The sequence below is a fragment of the Oryzias latipes genome, chromosome 15 (genome assembly GCF_053564925.1).
Source record: "Oryzias latipes strain Hd-rR chromosome 15, Olatipes_Hd-rR_3.1".
NCBI lineage: Eukaryota > Metazoa > Chordata > Actinopteri > Beloniformes > Adrianichthyidae > Oryzias > Oryzias latipes.
Window position 1 is genome coordinate 16,268,388 of NC_136251.1, and position 18,405 is coordinate 16,286,792.

General features: G+C 38.0%; 1 protein-coding gene across 2 annotated transcripts in view; it reads left to right on the plus strand.

Annotated features, from left to right (window-relative positions):
- LOC101172355 (protein kinase C epsilon type) overlaps nucleotides 1–18,405 on the plus strand; it is an 87,139-nt gene that overhangs the window by 44,147 nt on the left and 24,587 nt on the right. Inside the window, exons 4-12 of one of the 2 annotated variants that reach the window (XM_011484252.4) lie at nucleotides 2,228–2,387; nucleotides 3,091–3,125; nucleotides 4,734–4,822; nucleotides 5,002–5,134; nucleotides 5,231–5,373; nucleotides 5,515–5,608; nucleotides 6,101–6,378; nucleotides 6,443–6,616; nucleotides 18,244–18,398. In XM_011484252.4, the coding sequence (XP_011482554.1) occupies nucleotides 2,228–2,387; nucleotides 3,091–3,125; nucleotides 4,734–4,822; nucleotides 5,002–5,134; nucleotides 5,231–5,373; nucleotides 5,515–5,608; nucleotides 6,101–6,378; nucleotides 6,443–6,616; nucleotides 18,244–18,398 (1,261 nt within the window). The remainder of the gene's footprint in view (nucleotides 1–2,227; nucleotides 2,388–3,090; nucleotides 3,126–4,733; nucleotides 4,823–5,001; nucleotides 5,135–5,230; nucleotides 5,374–5,514; nucleotides 5,609–6,100; nucleotides 6,379–6,442; nucleotides 6,617–18,243; nucleotides 18,399–18,405) is intronic. The other variant, XM_078932485.1, reaches the window with a different exon arrangement.

An 18,405-nucleotide genomic window follows, 5' to 3' on the forward strand; every position in this document is an offset into this window, starting at 1 on the left:
TGCAAATGATGACTTTTTGCATCTATTTTACACCATTAGCAGCTTTCCTTAATGTAAGGAAAACAAATAAAGCAAATCAAAATGGGTGACTAGATATTTGAAGGTGGGATCCAATAAAATTACAGTCATTAGTTAAATGTGTTTGAATCACAGAGATCACATGGATGAATAACTAAATCTCAAATCAACCAAGTAGGTTCAACACACACATACACACTCTACTGATGTTTTAAATGTGCCATGGTTAAACTATTATGTTCAGGCTTTATTATTATTATTATTGTAAATGTGTTTACTAGTTATACTACAAAAGAGGTAGACTAAAAATAGGGAAAGAGCACTGATCTCCAGAAGGAAATGACTAGGAAGTAGTAAAACAATCTGTCCACGCAGCAAGGAATTTTTACTTGACAAGAAATCTTACAATAAGATATCAAAATGTAAAAACAATTACTTCTACACAAAATTTCAAAAGGAAAAATAAGCTACAAATGACTTAAAACTGATGGGTAAACAGTCCAATCATGAGTATTTTGTTGTTGTTGCTATTTCTAAGAAAATAGTTGCTGTTCATTTTGATTACAATGACAAAAAAATCAGTCTGACTCATTTTAAAACACAATGTGTCTAAAATCAACAAATGAGTTTTTGGCCTGTCTTAGTAAATCCTTATACAATTCAGCAAACAAATCAAAAGCCACATTCTTTTGCTCTGAGAGGTCACTTGAATATTTGCGTGTCTTTTACAAGCACCACTGATGTCCCAGATCTTAGGTGGTTCTCTTCAGCAGCACAGAGCACGTTCTGCAAAAATTACAGCAGCAAAGCATCATCCTGAAAGCAGAGCTCTCTCTGACTAACAGCTGAAGAGGAAACAAAAGGGACGTCTTAGGTTTGTGAGCAGATTGCATGGTGAAATGTTATCATCACTTTTCTAGAAAATCTTATTGAAGGCTGTCAGGAATTTCTGCTTTAGAGCTGCAATAAAGGAGCGTTTCACATTAAACCAAAATGATTTTTGCAAACAAATAACCATGGATTTATTTAGTAAAGTGCAGCACATCCATTCATCTACTGTAGCTGTTAAGTCATTCCAAGTCTTCCTCCACTCAGGATTGATGGTCAATCCATCAAAGTGGTGCTAGAAGGTTCCACTTCATCATGCAAAGATGCTGATATCACACAGTGACAGTAACTCAGAGTGGACTTTAGGAGGAATGAAACTTTTTTGATTAAGATGAGGACATCGTGAAAGGACTATTGTTTACATCACAACAACCACTACTGCACTGTTGCTAGGCTACAGCTGTCAGTTGCTAGGTGATGGGATGGAAAAGTGGCTGAGCTTGACAGCAGGGATGGAATGTGTTTGTCCTGAGCCACCAACAGTTGGGAGGCTTCTTGAGGTGTGAACGGAGGGCGTAGCTTTGACCCCACAATATATATATATTTTTTTAAAGCTTTTTTCCTTTTTTCTAGTTTAAACTGCCTGGTTTGCTCTGCTTTTCATAAATGATGAAGCTCGCTCAGGGTCAGCTTGGATTGAATTAACTAAATGGACATACAGCGACCTGAGCTTGGTTTGAGAGTCATTTCATTCACTGAACAGATGAGTCCATTAAGTCATACATTTATCCAGTTACATTACCTCAGTTCAGAATGTCTCAGAGTCACTCAAAGACAGTTTAGAGGGGCTTTAAATCAACAATTCTTTGTTAGAACAGAGTTGTTATGCTTGGTGAAAGGTGTTAACAGGCAAAAAACTCACAAATCTGTTTTCAAATGTGAAAAGGAATGAGCTGGTAAAAGGTTCATTTGCTTTTTTTTCAGTGTGAAATAACTTCTTTCCATATTCACAATATAGGTGTATCATTTACACGTGGTTAGACACTCATTTAGACCTCTTTATTATCGCAGAGAATTGTTTTTGTCATAAAAAGAAAAAATGGTGATAGATGGGTTTTAATAAAAAAGAAAAAGAGCATAGCTGATTTTATGTAGTTTTATCCCCATCTACTGGCCGTGCAGCGTTATTGCAGACTTTCAATCAATCATTATATCATGCATGTGTTTTGTGTGTATCTCCAGCAAAACTACCGATCTATAATGTTCCTGAAAATTTGCTGACTAAATGGTTGACATTTTGCTTTCAGGCTGTGAAAAAGTTTAGCAAATGTAACTTTTTTTTCTCTCTCTGCGCTTTTTGTCTTTTTTCCTGCTGCTGCAGTCTCATCCGAAAATGAAGAGAGAGTTTTTCGGCAGCGAATGCGTCCCAGGAAGCGGCAGGGTGCTGTGCGCCGAAGGGTTCACCAGGTCAACGGGCACAAGTTTATGGCCACCTACCTGAGACAGCCCACCTACTGCTCCCACTGCAGGGATTTTATCTGGTCAGAAACACACTCCACTTCCTAAAGTGACAGTAACAGGCAGAAATACTTTTTTCTTTTGGGTTACCAAATCAGTTCAAAAGGAACCAAAGCGATGGTTCTCTCAGGTACAATGAAGTGTTACCCAACAGCAGTGAAACACGAGTTAAGACTTAATCATTGTTGTTCTTGTGAACTGCTCAGTCTAAACGCACGAGAGTTTCCATTGGGTTCTCACCCGTGTCCCATGATTCCCTGCTGCAGTTTGCTTTCTCAAACCAACCTGTGGCGCTGTGAGATCAGAGGATGCTGCGAAAGACAAAGCTAGCTGTGTTTTTTTCCGTCACGACGAACTTGAGTACTGCACTGGGGGGGTCACGTGGTCTTCAGCTTATCTCCAAAAGAACATTCAATCTGTGCTCAGGCGTTCTGAGCTGACTCTGCAAACGCACAACAACACATCTATTGTTAGCGGGGATTATTACATTTTTCAGCTCCCCAAAAAGGCGCCTTTTATTATTTGATTTTAATTAATAAGGATGACAAAACGTGCATTCATGTTTTGGCATGATTAGTCATACCAGGCCATTGAGGTTATCACATTTAACTGAATGCTGTAATTGCCTCTTTTCTGTGTAAGGAACAAAGAGAACTTGCAGTCAGCCTCAAATTGAACACATTCGACTTACATTTGCTTCTCTTATGTGTCTGCTTCTCCCTTCAGGGGTGTTTTAGGGAAGCAGGGGTACCAGTGTCAAGGTAAGGCTGTTTTAATGTAAACAAGCTGTAAATAAACAGCCCAAAAAGTAAGGAAATGTATGCTTTTGATTGACATTTTCTGTGCCTAATAAGTAAAAGCCTGTTTATTTCTCTTATAAATGCTGCCACATTTGTAATAGAGTGAGCAGCAGAGCCATCACAATTTCTCTGATAATAAACAGCTTGTATTGCTGTTGCCATGGACTCTTATTTTGAACTTCTGGTGGTACAGGAGCTGCCAATCAGTTGCCTAATCAAGCACAGGCTTTACTCTAAGAATGATGCAATTAAAAAGCACAACAATACAGTTCAACAATCCACTATATCGGGCTGGCCAACCCCGGCCCTCAGGAGCAACAACCCTTCCTGCTTTCCAGTTCCCAATGAAACAGCTTGATGCCGATTAGCTGACTCAAGTGCTTTCACATCAGGATTGAGTAAACACACCTGATTTAGGTAGTCAGCATCACGAAGACTTGGGAGAGCTGGAAACCAGGCAGGGTTGTGACTCTTGACGACCAGCGTTGGCCAGCCCTGCCCCAAATGTATACATCACTGATTCTTGAGAGATGGGAGAAAACACCTTCAGAATGACTCAAGCAAATGTTTACATTATATTCATGAGCGTTACATATGTAGGTAGAGAAAGATTAGTGCCACTTAACCACAAAGAGCAAGTAAGATGTTAAAAAACCATTTTAACACATTCAGTGTTTACCCTAATGCTTTGATTTATGTCATAAAGTCTCAGTACATATTTATATACTCCAACAAGAATCTTAAATTCACATGCAAAAAATGCATTATATGTACCTAAAGCTCAATTTCACACTGTTTTAAAATCACAGGTTAAAGAAATTCCTTTTCAAACTTAAACTTAAATGAATAAAACGCAAAATGATTTACATCTGACGAACCTGCCTTGATTAAACAACAAAAGTGGAAAAAAGGAAACTATTAATTTGGTACTGCTGCATTTATTTCTGTGTTTAGTTGAATTAAAAACAGGTCCTCAGGGGTATAACTGATCATGTTTTTTAGTCCATAAAAGCAGAGGACACACATTTAATAAACTAATTTCTATGGAAAATATTTTTTTATGCTCAGTATATTTATTATTTTATAATTTTTACTCCTTATCTTTAAATTGATATTGCTTTGATAGTTTGATTGTTTTCACAATTTTTCAATGCTGGCGATCATTATGATCACTGACCAAGGACAAGAGAAATAACACAGGCCGTCTAACAACATACATTTAATTCCCTACAAAAGTAATTATCTATGCTAAAACACAGCACCAGTATTCAAAATGCCTTTATATGTAACAGTTTTATTCTTTTTCTTTAATACAAATAAAACCTTTCTATGTGGGACATTTTTTGTTCAGACTCTGAAGAATCAGTGATAGAATTGTTTTTAACGATCTATAAGTACTTTGTTGTTTGGAGTTTGTAGAAATCTTTCAAAATAAAAGCTCTTTTAATATATAATTTAAATCATCTTCTTCTTCTTCATTTACATGCCAGGTTTATTTTTCTGTTGCTGACGATTGGATGTTTATTCATTTCGTTCTGCAGTTCTGATTCATTCTGATTCTCTTTGCAGTGTGCACCTGCGTGGTCCATAAGCGTTGCCATGAGCTCATCATCACCAAGTGTGCCGGGATGAAGAAGCAGGACAACACAGTGGGAGAGGTACAAATTGGGTCATTAAAATTCCAGGGGAAACATTAGAGAATGAGTTCTACTCTCCATGTTCTACATTTTTTATGTATCTTAAGCAGTTGAGTAAAAAGAACATTCATCAAACAGGTTACGATTCCCCAAAACCTCTCCATAGTAATACTGTTGCTTGTGGTCGGTGTTCCTTACAGCCAGTTGGGTCTCAAAGGTTCAGTGTCAACGTCCCTCATATGTTCAGCATCCACAACTTTAAAGTTCTCACCTTTTGTGACCACTGTGGCTCTCTGCTGTGGGGTTTGCTCCGGCAAGGGCTCCAGTGTAAAGGTACGTGGAAGTGAAGAGCCTAGCATCTGCTCTGGATTTTGTACGCAGTAGCCTGATTTTGCTTTTTTTTTTGTTCCTCCTCCGCTTGTGTGGCAGTGTGTAAAGTAAATGTACACCGGCGCTGTGAGAGTAACGTGGCGCCGAACTGCGGCGTGGATGCCAGAGGAATTGCCAAGGTCCTCTCAGACCTCGGAGTCACCCCTGACAAGATCTCCAATAGCGCCCAGAGGCGGAAGAAGGTTTGAAAATAGCACCAAAAAATAGAGCAACACAAACGCTCTTAAAGCATATTTAAAAAACGTGTTTTTCAAACTATTTTGAATAAAATTAAATTTAAAGACTGATCATTAAAAACATAAACCATAAATCTGACTGATCAGCTTCCACAGACTCAGGATGCTCAACAGTCTCTATCGGAAGCGCAGACAGAGGACGATCGTTCAAAGTCCGCCCCAACTTCTCCATGTGACCAAGGTAGGTCAAGGACGTGAGGGCTTCAGCCACTGTGGAGCTTTTTAAGAAAAAACTTGAGACACATCTTTTTAGTAAAGCTTTTACATAGCTTTTACTTGTCCACATGTTTTTATTGGATTTTATAAAATTTTAACAGCTAATTTTATGTGTTTTTGATTTTAATGAAGGGATGTGTATGTGTTGGGTTTTTGTGTGTTTTTATTAATTCATTTATTTTATTATTATTAGCATTTATTTTTATTATTAATTTTATTATTTTTACTATGTTTATTATTTTATATATATATATTATTTTTTTTAAATCTTTTTTATTCTTTCTCTGGGAAGCACTTTGAGATGCTATATAGCAAGAAAAGCGCTATATAAATGAAGTTGAATTTGAATTTGAATTTGAAGTTCAGACCAAACCTGAACTTGCCCCCCCCCCCCCCCCCCACACACACACACACACACCCCCTACCAATGCTCATCACTGCTCTTTTTTTTATGCAGACGTGAAAGAGCTGGAGAACATTCGAAAAGCTTTGTCCTTTGACCACCGTGGAGAAGAGCTCACCACACTTCCTCTGTCTTCCTCCTCCTCCATCGCTACGGTAACCTGTGATACTCATGAAGGAGAGGGGGGAGCTGAAGAAAACAGTGCGGGCGGGGACGCTGAAGGAAGCCAGGAGAATGGAGAAGTCAAAGGTCCTAGTGCTCCAGAGACAAAGCGGATGAACCTGCACGACTTTGTGTTCATTAAAGTTCTGGGGAAGGGCAGCTTTGGGAAGGTCGGTGTGACTTCACACTTAGATCCAAAAAACGTCCAGGCCTCTGACCATTCTGTGTCTCCAGGTAATGCTGGCGGAGCTGAAAGGCACAGATGAAGTTTTCGCCGTCAAAGTCTTGAAGAAAGACGTGATTCTGCAGGACGACGATGTGGACTGCACCATGACTGAGAAGAGGATATTGGCGCTGGCAAGGAAACACCCCTACCTGACACAGCTCTACTGCTGCTTCCAGACAAAAGTAGGAACACACTCGCAGCAGATGCAAACGCAGACATACTGTTGACCTGCAGGGGGCAGCATTGGCATGAACCCTGTTGAGTACAGAAGAGTGAGGAGACAGCCAGACAGAAACAGATGTTTGAAATTAAAATCTAGATAATCTTTAAAACGTAAAAAAATGAAAAATGTTGATTCAAAAAAGTTAAAGCACAATTCACTGGTTGTGGCATCAGCAGATGCAGTTTATTATTATCCTTTTAAGCAGTTTTACCTTTCTGCTTGAATGTGTGGATAGATGAACACAGTATAAATAGTTGTGCTTGATTACACCTTAAGATTCAAATGAGACTAATCCATGATTTTGGGTCGGTGATCAATCATGAGTTAATAAAGAAGGAAAAAAAAGTCAAATGTACTTTATATTTTACAATTTTTTTTAAAACTAGTTTAACAGTTTTGCCCTAAGTAAGTCTAAAACTGTTGAAGGTCTTTTCTTTCAGGTTAAATGTTCTGTTAATATAAACCCATCAAAACTAGTTTTAAAACAACTTGAGTAGACGTTTTCATAAATTATACATCATTAACTAGGCTATTCCAAATACCAATCACTTCTTATGGACATGGTCTTAAATGACTAAGAAAGATTGCACACTCTCTGTGGTCCACAGCTTTACTTTTGAGTTGCTGATGTCAATGTGCTTCACTTATCATATAAATGCTTTCTGTGCTTTCATTTTGCTTTTCCACATTGAAAAACATATCATATAGGTTACTTTTATAAAGAAATAGTGATAAAAAGGTCAAGGAAAAAAGCCCACAAAAAATACTAACAGTATTTATCAATTTTCTATCAATTTTCCCCCATACCAATGCTAATTCTTCTCCTTCCAGACATTACCGATCTCCTTCATGCCTGAATTTAGTTCCTATTACATAAGAAAAGTATTCTTCAGTGTTTTGTTTTTTTTTACTCTAAAGGGGATGCTAAATCAAGTGGAGGTCTGAATCAAATGGTACGTTGCAAGTTAGCGCCAGAAGACATTAAGGAGTCAACAATTTCATACAGTATATTTTAATAATATTTTTCTTAAATTATTAAGACTATGCTTTTTTGTGTGCGGGTTTAAAAAAGTAAAATCATCTGCAATGAGAGATGTATGCTCCCATATAAAGACACAAAAACAGACTACTGCTGTTTCTACATTCCCAATGCAAAATGTGTTTCAACACAGTTTTTTGTTTTTTGGATCCGACATTGACGCTCTGAACCTAAACCTCAGGTTTCAAGTCGTTGACGTCAAGTCCTAAGTCAAGTTACAAGTAGAACTTCGGTGTAACTTAAGTCCGAGTCTCACCTCCAAAACTCCATCTGTCCAATGAGGAACTTTTGTCCATAAACTCAGGCTGAGCTTTCTTAGTGGCAAATTCTCTTTCCTCTTATGTAAGCCTATTAGTTTTGATGGATTTAGCCTATAGGTCTTTTTTCATGTCAAGTTGCAAAGATTAGCTTTCTTGGTCCTGAATTTTACTTTCAGGACCAGGAATGAGAGACTGTCGGCTTGGTAAAAAGTCTTGTTTAAACCCTTTCCTTCTGCCTTTTTTTTAACCATCATTTAATGCTCATGGCGTTTTCATCATACACACTTTCAGCCGGTCTTTCCACCTTCATGGTAGGTGCAGTGGCAGATTCCCACACAAAGGGATTCGTGGGTGGGACAGTCCCGTCGTCTCTAATTGACGAATGTTTTGTCTATGGAATGTTCCTGTTGGGGGATGCATTCCTTTTTTTTATTTTTTTAAACATATATTGTATTGAGGTTGCTACTGTACATTGATAGTGCGTGATGTTCCATGTTCTTTCAAAGCAACTTGACCTTGACGCTGCTGACAAGGCTTTCATTAGTCACAATTCAACTTCACCAAACTTGATTAGCTTGTTAGCGAGGGGGAGCTTAACAAAATGGAGCTATGACAACTTACAGACTCAACTTATTTGTTTAAAGAGAACATATAATAGGATGTTTCAGGAAAAAAAGCCAAAATGTACTAGCATTCTGCTCAGTGTGCCCATTTGCAGATCTGTCCTGCAGCTTTACGCCTTTTTGCAAACTTGCATGTGTTGCAGAGAGAATTGCATCTTATTCATGAGTTGAACTTTTGTTGGTACATCTCAGCTAAGACAGCAGGACTAATTTATTCATCACATTACTGTTGCAAGCATGATTTCTATTATTATTTGGGAAAAAAGGTGATTAATAAATGTATACAAAATTGGAAGCAACAAACATCTTCAACAGTTTTTTTGATAAATGCTCAATTTAGTTTTCAATCAGTTTTGTTACAATTTAGCAAACAACAAAGTCACAAGACTAAAATTGGTAGAACAAAGTTGAGGTGTGCGCAACTCCTCCATTCCTAAGGCTTTATCTATATACATTTATATAAGTGTGTTAATATGTATTTGTAGACAAAACTCTGTAATTTACTTCATTGTACTGGGCAAACCTTTATATTAACAGTAAACAACAATACAGTGAGGTATACGTTTTTCATTTTAACAAAAAGAAAATAAAAACTGAAGCTGGATACTACTGATTTGGTTTTTCACATGACAAATCTTTAAAAAATTGTTTTTTAAATGACATATTTTTAGACCTAATTACCAAAATAAAGTTTTGTTATGTTTTGGAATGTTTAAGTAGTGACTCACCTCAGAAACCAGAATAAATTGTAAGCACATTACCTCTTTATTTTGCCAAACAATTTCTCTTTGAAAAATGAACTCTGCATCTGTAGATAAGAAGTTTCCATATCTGAAGAACAGATCAGGTATAAAAATAGGTCTTTAGTCTCTTATCAGTCTAAGGTTTTTGTTCAAAAACCAAACATCATATTTTTAGACTTACCCGTTCTTTGGCTCAGGTGAAGTGTTTCTCCTGGCTCATTTATAGGCCTCTTCTTTTAACCTGGGAGTTCTATTTTTTTTCTAATATGCAGTGATGTTATTCAGGGATGAAAGCAGACCTCATTCAACAGGTGAAGTGTCCATGGAAAGAAAGAGAAATCAAAGACTCATTTAAATGGCAGTACAAAAAACTGGCATCCAGAGAAACAACAAAAGTTGTGCAACATATTCCGCACATAACAGGATCTGACTGAATTTTTTTTTTTAAATAAATTCTGGATTAGAAATAAATGTAAATGAAATTGAAATGGATGCACAATAGATTAAGTTTTTTTTACACTTCTTTAACAAGAAAAAAAAAAACATCAAAAAATGTTCAATAACTTCGACGTAACTGTGTTTTCAAATGATATATTTTGATTAGTTTTGTTCTGAAAATGACTTAGAAAATAGAAAGCAACTGTAGATCTGAACATGTGTTCCACCAAAGGGCTGAGAATCACATGGGAAAGAATAGAAATTCAGCTGGAAAGTTTTGCTTAAGAAAAAACAAGAAAAACCTTTTTTTATTTTTTTATTTAGGCAAAGTCATTTTGTGAAGTAATATATTTGTCTATCATGCATTTGGAAGGCGTCATTGCAATTCTGACATTTCATGGTGGACTTCCAACTTCTTATTTTTTTTATTTTATAACGCAAAACGAAGTCTTAAAAATGGCATCTCTTGTTCAACGTACGCATTCTTTCAATAAACGCAAACTCCAGCCGGTGTCAAGCGGGTGACCCGACATCTGAGACTCGTTTTTGTTACTCTATCCGATTTTTGTGCTCTTTTTTGTGTCTTATTTAGGCTGCCTCACACACAAGCACACCCTCACACACAGGCTGTCAGAGGTGATTGCCAGTGTTTTTTTAGACGAAACAAAGGGACGGAGGTGCTTATGTAACCGCCTTGATTTTTATCAGAAACGTGATGCATATTCCATATGTTGCTTGAACCCCCTCCCATTATCTGTCCCCCTACCCCAACCATCAGCCACCTCACTCCTTTCCCCCCTCCTTCCTTGCTCTTCTCAGAATCCACCATTAATGTGTTGAGCTGAATGTTAGTACAATAAACAAACCCACATATACATTCTATACACAAAGAGCCTTACGACTGTGTCACACAGCGCCTTACATAACAGGGGGGCTCAACCAGCCTGCCGCCAGACGAATGCATGTCCACGTGCACGTATTGTACCCGGGTGACCGTGCTCATTTTAGGACAGGAACCTCTAAGGATTTTTCCTTTTTACAAAAATCCGTCCCTCAGCTATCCATATAATGCGTTCCTTCGTTTGAGGAACAAAACCAAGCGCTACACACGTCCTCCCCATCCATGGTGCCGAGAGGTCTATGCCTTCCAGACTGGACTATTGTAGTGCCCCTTCTCATCGGGCTCCTGGCAGGAGCTGTCAGGAGCTCTGAAACATATTAAACAGAGCTGCCAGGATCCAGGCAGAAGCAGAAAAACCGTGTGAATACCTGTCCTCTAAACTTTTATCCCTGACCTTCCATCCACATTTGTATTTAGTTTAAGATTTGTCTCAGTAGAAATGCCCACACACCGAGTTTGGGCTGCTCCAAAAAGCCTTTAAAGCAACTCCAAACAGAAAGACTTTATTTTAATATGTTTTTAGCTTTTAACTTTAACTTGTGCCATAAAAAAAAAAGATGTTATTATTACTTCTCTTTCCTTGATGACATCTCCCCACTTTAAAATGCTTTGTACTTTGTTTGACCTATGTACTACCTACACCCTCCCCTCCTCCTCCTCCTCCTCATTCTTCTTAATCGACTGTGGGATCGCGGCGGTTCCCCTATCGGCCTAATTACCACACAGAAATGTAAATAACATTATACAACAGCAACACCGGGCCTCATTCTGCTGCGCACTCTGAGGCCGAGCAGGGAAATTGGAGGGGAAAAAAAGAAATTAATAAACGGGAAGACGACCGGTGAAAGGAAAGGAAAGTGGGAATGATGACAGATTAGGAAAGACTAGTTCTGTGCAGTTTTTCTGTTTGATAACCAGTTAGTCAGTATTTGTTAAGACTGGGGAAAACAATGAGTATCAACAAGCAGAACAGGGTAGAGTGAGCGTTTCCAATGAACTGTAATTGATGAACATCACAGGGAGAAGAGAAGACCAGAACCCTGGCAGGTGCTTTAATGAAGCTTTGTTCTTTTTGTGTTTAGGACACAGAGACAGAGTGAGCCACAAAGGAAGACGAACAGTTGTAAGACTGAGAGGTAGCTAATGAGACCGAGAGACCATCCAGATGGGTTTTTTGGGACTTTCTGAACATTTGTAGTCTTGTTTTCAACAACAAGTTGAAAATTTTCTTTAAATGTGACCATTTCCATTGTTTCTTCCTTATTTGACCAGTATATAAACTTTGCAGCTCAATTTCAATTTTTTTAGCATGCTGCATTGAAGTAAGAGGAACAGTGTCAAGTGTTTAATGAAAAGTGATAAAAATAGGTCAACCGAACTCCTATTGTCATAGGTTGATAAAAAAACTAAACGTTTCACACAGAACATAGTTTTCTTCATATGTTTGCAGTTGTATTGAACTGGTATTGAGTCCAAAAGTGTTCAAGCCACATTAATCCACACACAGCTTGTGCATTTTCTCCTGTCAAAATGCCACCAAAGTGGCTTTTAGATAAATGGGAAATGTTTCACGCCTAATTTTAAGGCTTTGGAAGAATCTGATCATTATTTTTATTGATTAACAGAGGGTAATATTGTATTGTATGGAGCTAATTTGATTTTCTGATATGTAAATTATTAGCACCCATTCATTCATCTTCTGAACCTGCTTTGGGGCTGCTGGAGCCTATCCCGGCCACTTGTGGGCAAAGGCAGGGGACATCCTGGACAGGTCGCCAGTCACAAATCACACACCCATACACAGACCAAGAGTGACCAATTAATGTATGACCCTATGACGGCGGGAGGAAGCCGGAGTCCCCAGAGAAAACTCACGCATGCGCGGGGAGAACATGCAAACTCCACACAGAAAGGTCCCCCACTGATGTTCTTTATACCATTTTGTTCTCCTTTTGAACAAAATGGTATAAAGAAATTGAAATGACCCTGTTGTACAGCAAGATTTGTGCTCTTTTTCTCATGGAGCTTCCTCCCACAGCCTGACTTTCTTCATAGGTTAATTGTTTTTTCTAAATTGTTCATGTGTGTGTGTGGCAGTGTTTGTGTGTTCTCAAACGGTTTGGGTGCCTGTCCACGGTTTACCGCGCCTTTGCCCAAAAACAGCTGGGATGGGCTCCGGGAAAGACTTCCATTTGAAACAGTTAAGACGGGGCTAAATACTTTAACAGGTGACAGTGTGACTGTTGTCCTCTCACTGTTATCCTCTTGTGTTCAATCTGTTTATTTGTCTAACATGGAAGTGAGGTGGGAGACTAACATGAACATCCATGTTAGTCTTATATGCTAGGTTTAGATGAAATGGAATAATCATATGGGTGAAATGTCAACAGGACATTTGACTGCAAATGAACACACTGAGCTGGAAAAAAACGCACGTACAAAAGAGAACAATAAATAAATACAGGATAAACCATGAACTAAACAGACTTATTCTGTCTATCTTTCATGAAGCTTCCCTTAAGTTGATTAATTTCCAATGAGACTCTAATTTAAAACATCTTCTCAACTGCTTTTGCTTAAATAAGTCTTGCTGCTATGTTTTTGTAACTGCACACACTTGGTTGCCAGGCTGGGACAGTTCTTTACGTCCTTGTGCCTTTAACTTAAAGATGGGTTTGTTTAAAGTGAGGAAATGTTTTTTAGTGTTCCACTAATAAACTATTAAAAGATTTTAAAAGATAGATACAATTTTGATTCAAATGCAGGAAAGAGTCCAGCCTCCAGATCACTCAGCCATGGACCTGCAGGGTTCCGTAGATTTTTTTTTTGAGCAGTTTCCTGCTCCTTTCAACTGAATAAAACATAATGTACAATTTCATCTGATTGTGCCGAAGGTAAATTTTCAATGTCTTTGTTTACTGCATATTTACCATTGTGCTCTTATCCCTTCATCTTGCTTACGGTGCTAACAGTGTAAGTCCTGTCCGCCAGTCTGTCCTCTCATTTAGCACGTACATAGAGCACATGCACACAAACACACACGTGAATGAGCAGTGTCATCTGAGTCATTCTGTTGCTAAGAGATGTAAAAACTGTTCACACACATCCTTTATTGCCTAAAATTAGACCAGCCACTGGCCAGCCTCTTTTCTCTGCTCATTCACAAAGGGCCAGTTTAAATACAGTCAAACAAGAAAAAAAAGGTAGAAAGTTGTGTGTGAACTGTACACTTGTTAAACCAACAAATGGTTCCCGAGTGCAGATATGTCTGCAGCTCACTGCTCCCCAAGGGGATGGGACAAATGGGGAGAATACATTTCACACAATCCTAGGAGTGTGACACCTAATGGGACTTTAACTTTAATTTTAATATACACTCAACTTACCATATTCTTTGTTTAGCCTGCTATATATATGTTTTTTATTTTAATATTTTAATAACTTGTTCTGTCCAACAGCTGAGCACACAGATGGGAGCTGAAGGCCTCTTGTGTTGGACATATTTTACTGTTACTGGGGAGGGGGTTGGATCCTCTGACACACAAGGTGTGTATTTGACTAAACCCCCTTTGTAATTTAGGCTAAACTTTATATATATATTGATTACATTTGTATCCTTTTTTTTGTTGAACCGGATGGAAAAGTGGAAGAAGAAAGAAGGGAGGGGGCGCCCTGGGGGGTTGTGCCTCTCTTTTTTTCTTCCACTTAATAATAAGGAGAAGAAAATAATAAATAACTAATAAATCATAGTATGTTTTGTCAGTTTTATAACAAAACAACTTTTTGGGGCTTTGCAATGCCAAACATTGTTATATTTATAAATTTGTTTTTCCTTAGCCTTTTTTTTAAAAAAATAAGTCAAACATTTAAACTAAGAGGCAAAAAATAGCTTGTAAACTCTTAAAGAATCTTTGCTGCATCATTAAAACAGGGACTCTACTTGAAAGGATGTGAAATAAAGTACAAACAACATTGCTGTGTTGAGTGGAATGCATTTCTGCTGGTTGCCTCTGTGCGGTAATGGCTAACAGCCAAATGGTAATGGCTCATAATGGTCCAAAGAAAATAGGGCAACAATTCCCTTTTTTTGGGGTTTTGTTTCTTTGCATTGAGAAAAATTCAAACACTTTTTTGTGTTTGTTATGAAAGTTTTGACTGATTAAAATTGAGTTATTGTGGTTTTTATAAGCAGTTGATGACCTTTAGAGGCAACAACAAACATAAAAACAACTATTTTTTTTCTTTTTCTTTTTTTCTTTACATATTTTATGCCATATTTATACCCCCCCTCCCCATAAAAATTGCTTATGGTCTCATGAACATCTTCAGATTGATTCAGAAAGACTTTAGTCACATGACGTTTTTGTCCTCCAGGAGTCATTTTGATTTAGGAAAAACCCATTTTTTTTGGTACTGACTTTGCATCAAGCAGAATAAGCACATTACTACAGTGGATACATTCCATAAATAACCTGCAATAGGTGAAATCTGCAAGGTAGAATTACAGATGTTCTAAGGCTGTAAAACCCCTTACTACACACTTTATTGACCATTCTACACAAATCCACTAGTGTGCTAAAACTAGTGCAAAATCAATCCTGTTTTAGACAAGCTAACACACTTAGAAGATTCAAAGGGTTGGGAATTTTCCGAGGTTGTGTTCTGTCCTTAAGACCTGAATTGTACAATTTTTAGACGTTAAAAAAGCCTCTTGCCTTTTGATTAAGTCCTGGGTCTTTGCATCAAGCCTTTTTTAACGGTTGCTAGACACATGTTGATTCTTGCTTGGAAAGGTGAAGTCTTCTATGTAGAAAATGTGTGGCTTTTGCACACAATGTGGGTTGATTGCATCACTGAAGAGTTGGAGCTTTTTGCCAATGATACATTGGTGTTTTTGTTTTAATTTTGGCCATGTTCACAAGTATTTGCAACAGTAAACAGTATGAGTTAATGTCTTCAGCTTATGTAAGTTGCAAGCACAGACTTGGCATACATACATTGCAGCCAGGCAGCACAGAGACATTAGAGACATGCACACATAACTGTCAGATAATCATCAGATCCAGCAGTTGGTGTCTGCCTTTGGTTGCAGATCACTTGGCTGCATGCCTATAGAACCAGGACACTGTGTGTGTGGGAGGGTGGATGTGTGTGTGTACACAATGAGTGTGTGCTGGCAGTGGGAAGCCTGTATCTGTACATTTGTAATTACAGTCAGGAAATGTTTATTCATGTTTGATTGGGTGGGGCCAGCCAGGACTTTGGGTACATTTAAACAAACTATTTCAGCATCCTGTTTAAAGTCGCTTACAAGACGAGTGGAGAGAAAAAAAATCCCTGTGAGGTGGACCATTGGACAGTTATGTAACATTTCATTCTGAGGCCCCTTTTCAACTGATACCAAAGGGAAGACAAGAGTCTGAGGTCATCTTAAAAAATACTGAGAGGAATGCAGTGAAATCAGCCACCCGTACCTGATTAGTCAGAACCTGCAGAGATTTCTCAAAGCGTCCCTTTTGTTTGGGTCATGTTTCACAAATCTACTGATGGTTTTTCCAAAATAAAGACGCATTTCACTGCTACTTTAATACTGTGTTTTAGTTACATTGTTTATCTGTGCTTTGCTTGACATTTTTTTGTGTTTGTTTATTTTCTGCTGGACTTTTTTTTAAATCATTAATCCAACCAGATATTTTAGGGCTTTTCCCACTTCAGACACTGGGTCATGAGTAAAATGTTGTTGTTGTTGTCAAAATTTGGTACTTTTGATCTCATTGATTTTATCTATTGAACTGCACATTTTAGTAGCTAATTGCAACTTATTTTCTTCCTCTTTTTTTCTTTTTTTTTGTATAAAAGTGCTTCAATGTAACCCAGATGTAGATAAAATGTTTATTTTTTCTAAAAGGTTAAAATGCAGACCCATCGTTTCCAAAGTATGCGCCTCTCTAAAATGTACTCACACAAATTTGTGCTGCCTCTTGAGTACATTTGGACTCACATTACCTTCAATAAGCCAATACAGCCCATACAGGAGAAGAGTTGGTGGAAACAGGAGTTATTGTATGGATGCTGTAAATAATGAGTAGTTAGACAGTTGCCAGTCCTTTTCAAAAGTGGTGAAAATTGCAGAAGACTTACACAAGCTTATTTTAAAAAAAAATGTTTATAAAGGAAGCTTTAAAAAACCCTTGAAAATTTGGAAAAAAGCTTTACAAACACAAAACTAATGTTTAAATTAAGTTTGGGACACATTTTGGGATTTTGTGGTGGCATTAGGGCCCCTGAAATGCATTATTGCATTAAGGCCCTGAAATGCATTATTGCATTAGGGCCCCTGAAATGCATTATTGCAGTCCCTCCAAAAACAACTTTGCAGAAGTTTCCAACTCCAGGTGTTGTCATGTTGTCCTTCTTGTTTTCCAGATATCCTTGTTCTGTCTGCTGCTAATTAAACAGATCAGGTGTACTCCACCAGGGATAATCTGGAATGACAGCATTGTGTGGAAAAGAAATGGTGGTCTGAAGTTGGACACCCCGTGGGAGCCATTTTTTCCAAAGAGTCACATTTTTTCCTATTAGATTGTGGAGATTTGTGAAAACAGGACCTTTTTTAATAGGGCTGTACAAACTTCTGTTGTTTTTTCTTGTGGTTGCGGAGAACCTAAAAACAGGAGGCAAACACTCCTGGAATAGAACTAAGTTTAATAACGTAGAAAAACCATTTAAAAAACAAATGGCCTGACGTTGACCAACAGAAAACCATGAACTTGAAGACATTTCATTCCCAGAAAAAGCTATAAATGATTGAAACTGATCCATGGTGTGTCAATGACCGAGAGGAAGGAAGAATACGTCTGAAAACGGAAACTACAACACAAAAAAAAGCACGACTTAGGCTTTTATTTTCAGACAAGGGTTCATGCAATCTAAACCCATCGAGTCAAACATGCTAACGCAATGTGTGTAAACATATATGTCCTATGCATACACACATGTCTGTGTTTTCAATGTCTCACCTCCACTGCAACGCTGCGTGCTTTCGACACTCACGTAGCGAGTCTGACAGACTCCTCCTTGTGTCTTATATATGCTGCTGTTTCTATCGCAGCCTCCCTTTACACACACTCACAAACACACACACACAGTCTAATTTCCTATATGAAGAAAGTGAGCTGGAATTCAGGAAGCAGGCTGTTTTCTTCCAGAGATTCTTTGGAGAATGGAGCTTGGAGGGCGTTGTGTATTGCAGTAGGTGTTTTCTGTTTGTGACAGGAAACAGTTCAGCAGAAGACGAAACAAATCCACACTAAAGTGGATCTGAGAAGACAGCTTCTTGTGCGCAAAAATCCTTAAAACATATGATTCATGTTTCATCTGATGCAGCCAAAAGAGGAAACCTATTCCAAAAAATGGTGTTGACATGGAGAGAAAAATTATTTAGATAAATATTATCAGCCTAATAAAAATACTTTCTTGCTATACTATATTTACAGACTCCGACTAACCATTCATTCCACAAATTCATTGTTCATAAGCCATCATTGCAATAGACTCTTTTTTTTTTTAACACTCTCTGCAGGACCGCTTGTTCTTTGTGATGGAATATGTAAATGGAGGCGACCTGATGTTTCAGATACAGCGATCGCGGAAGTTTGACGAGGCTCGGTCTCGTTTCTACGCCGCTGAAGTCACCTCTGCTCTAATGTTCTTGCACCGTCATGGAGTTGTTTACAGGTAAGCA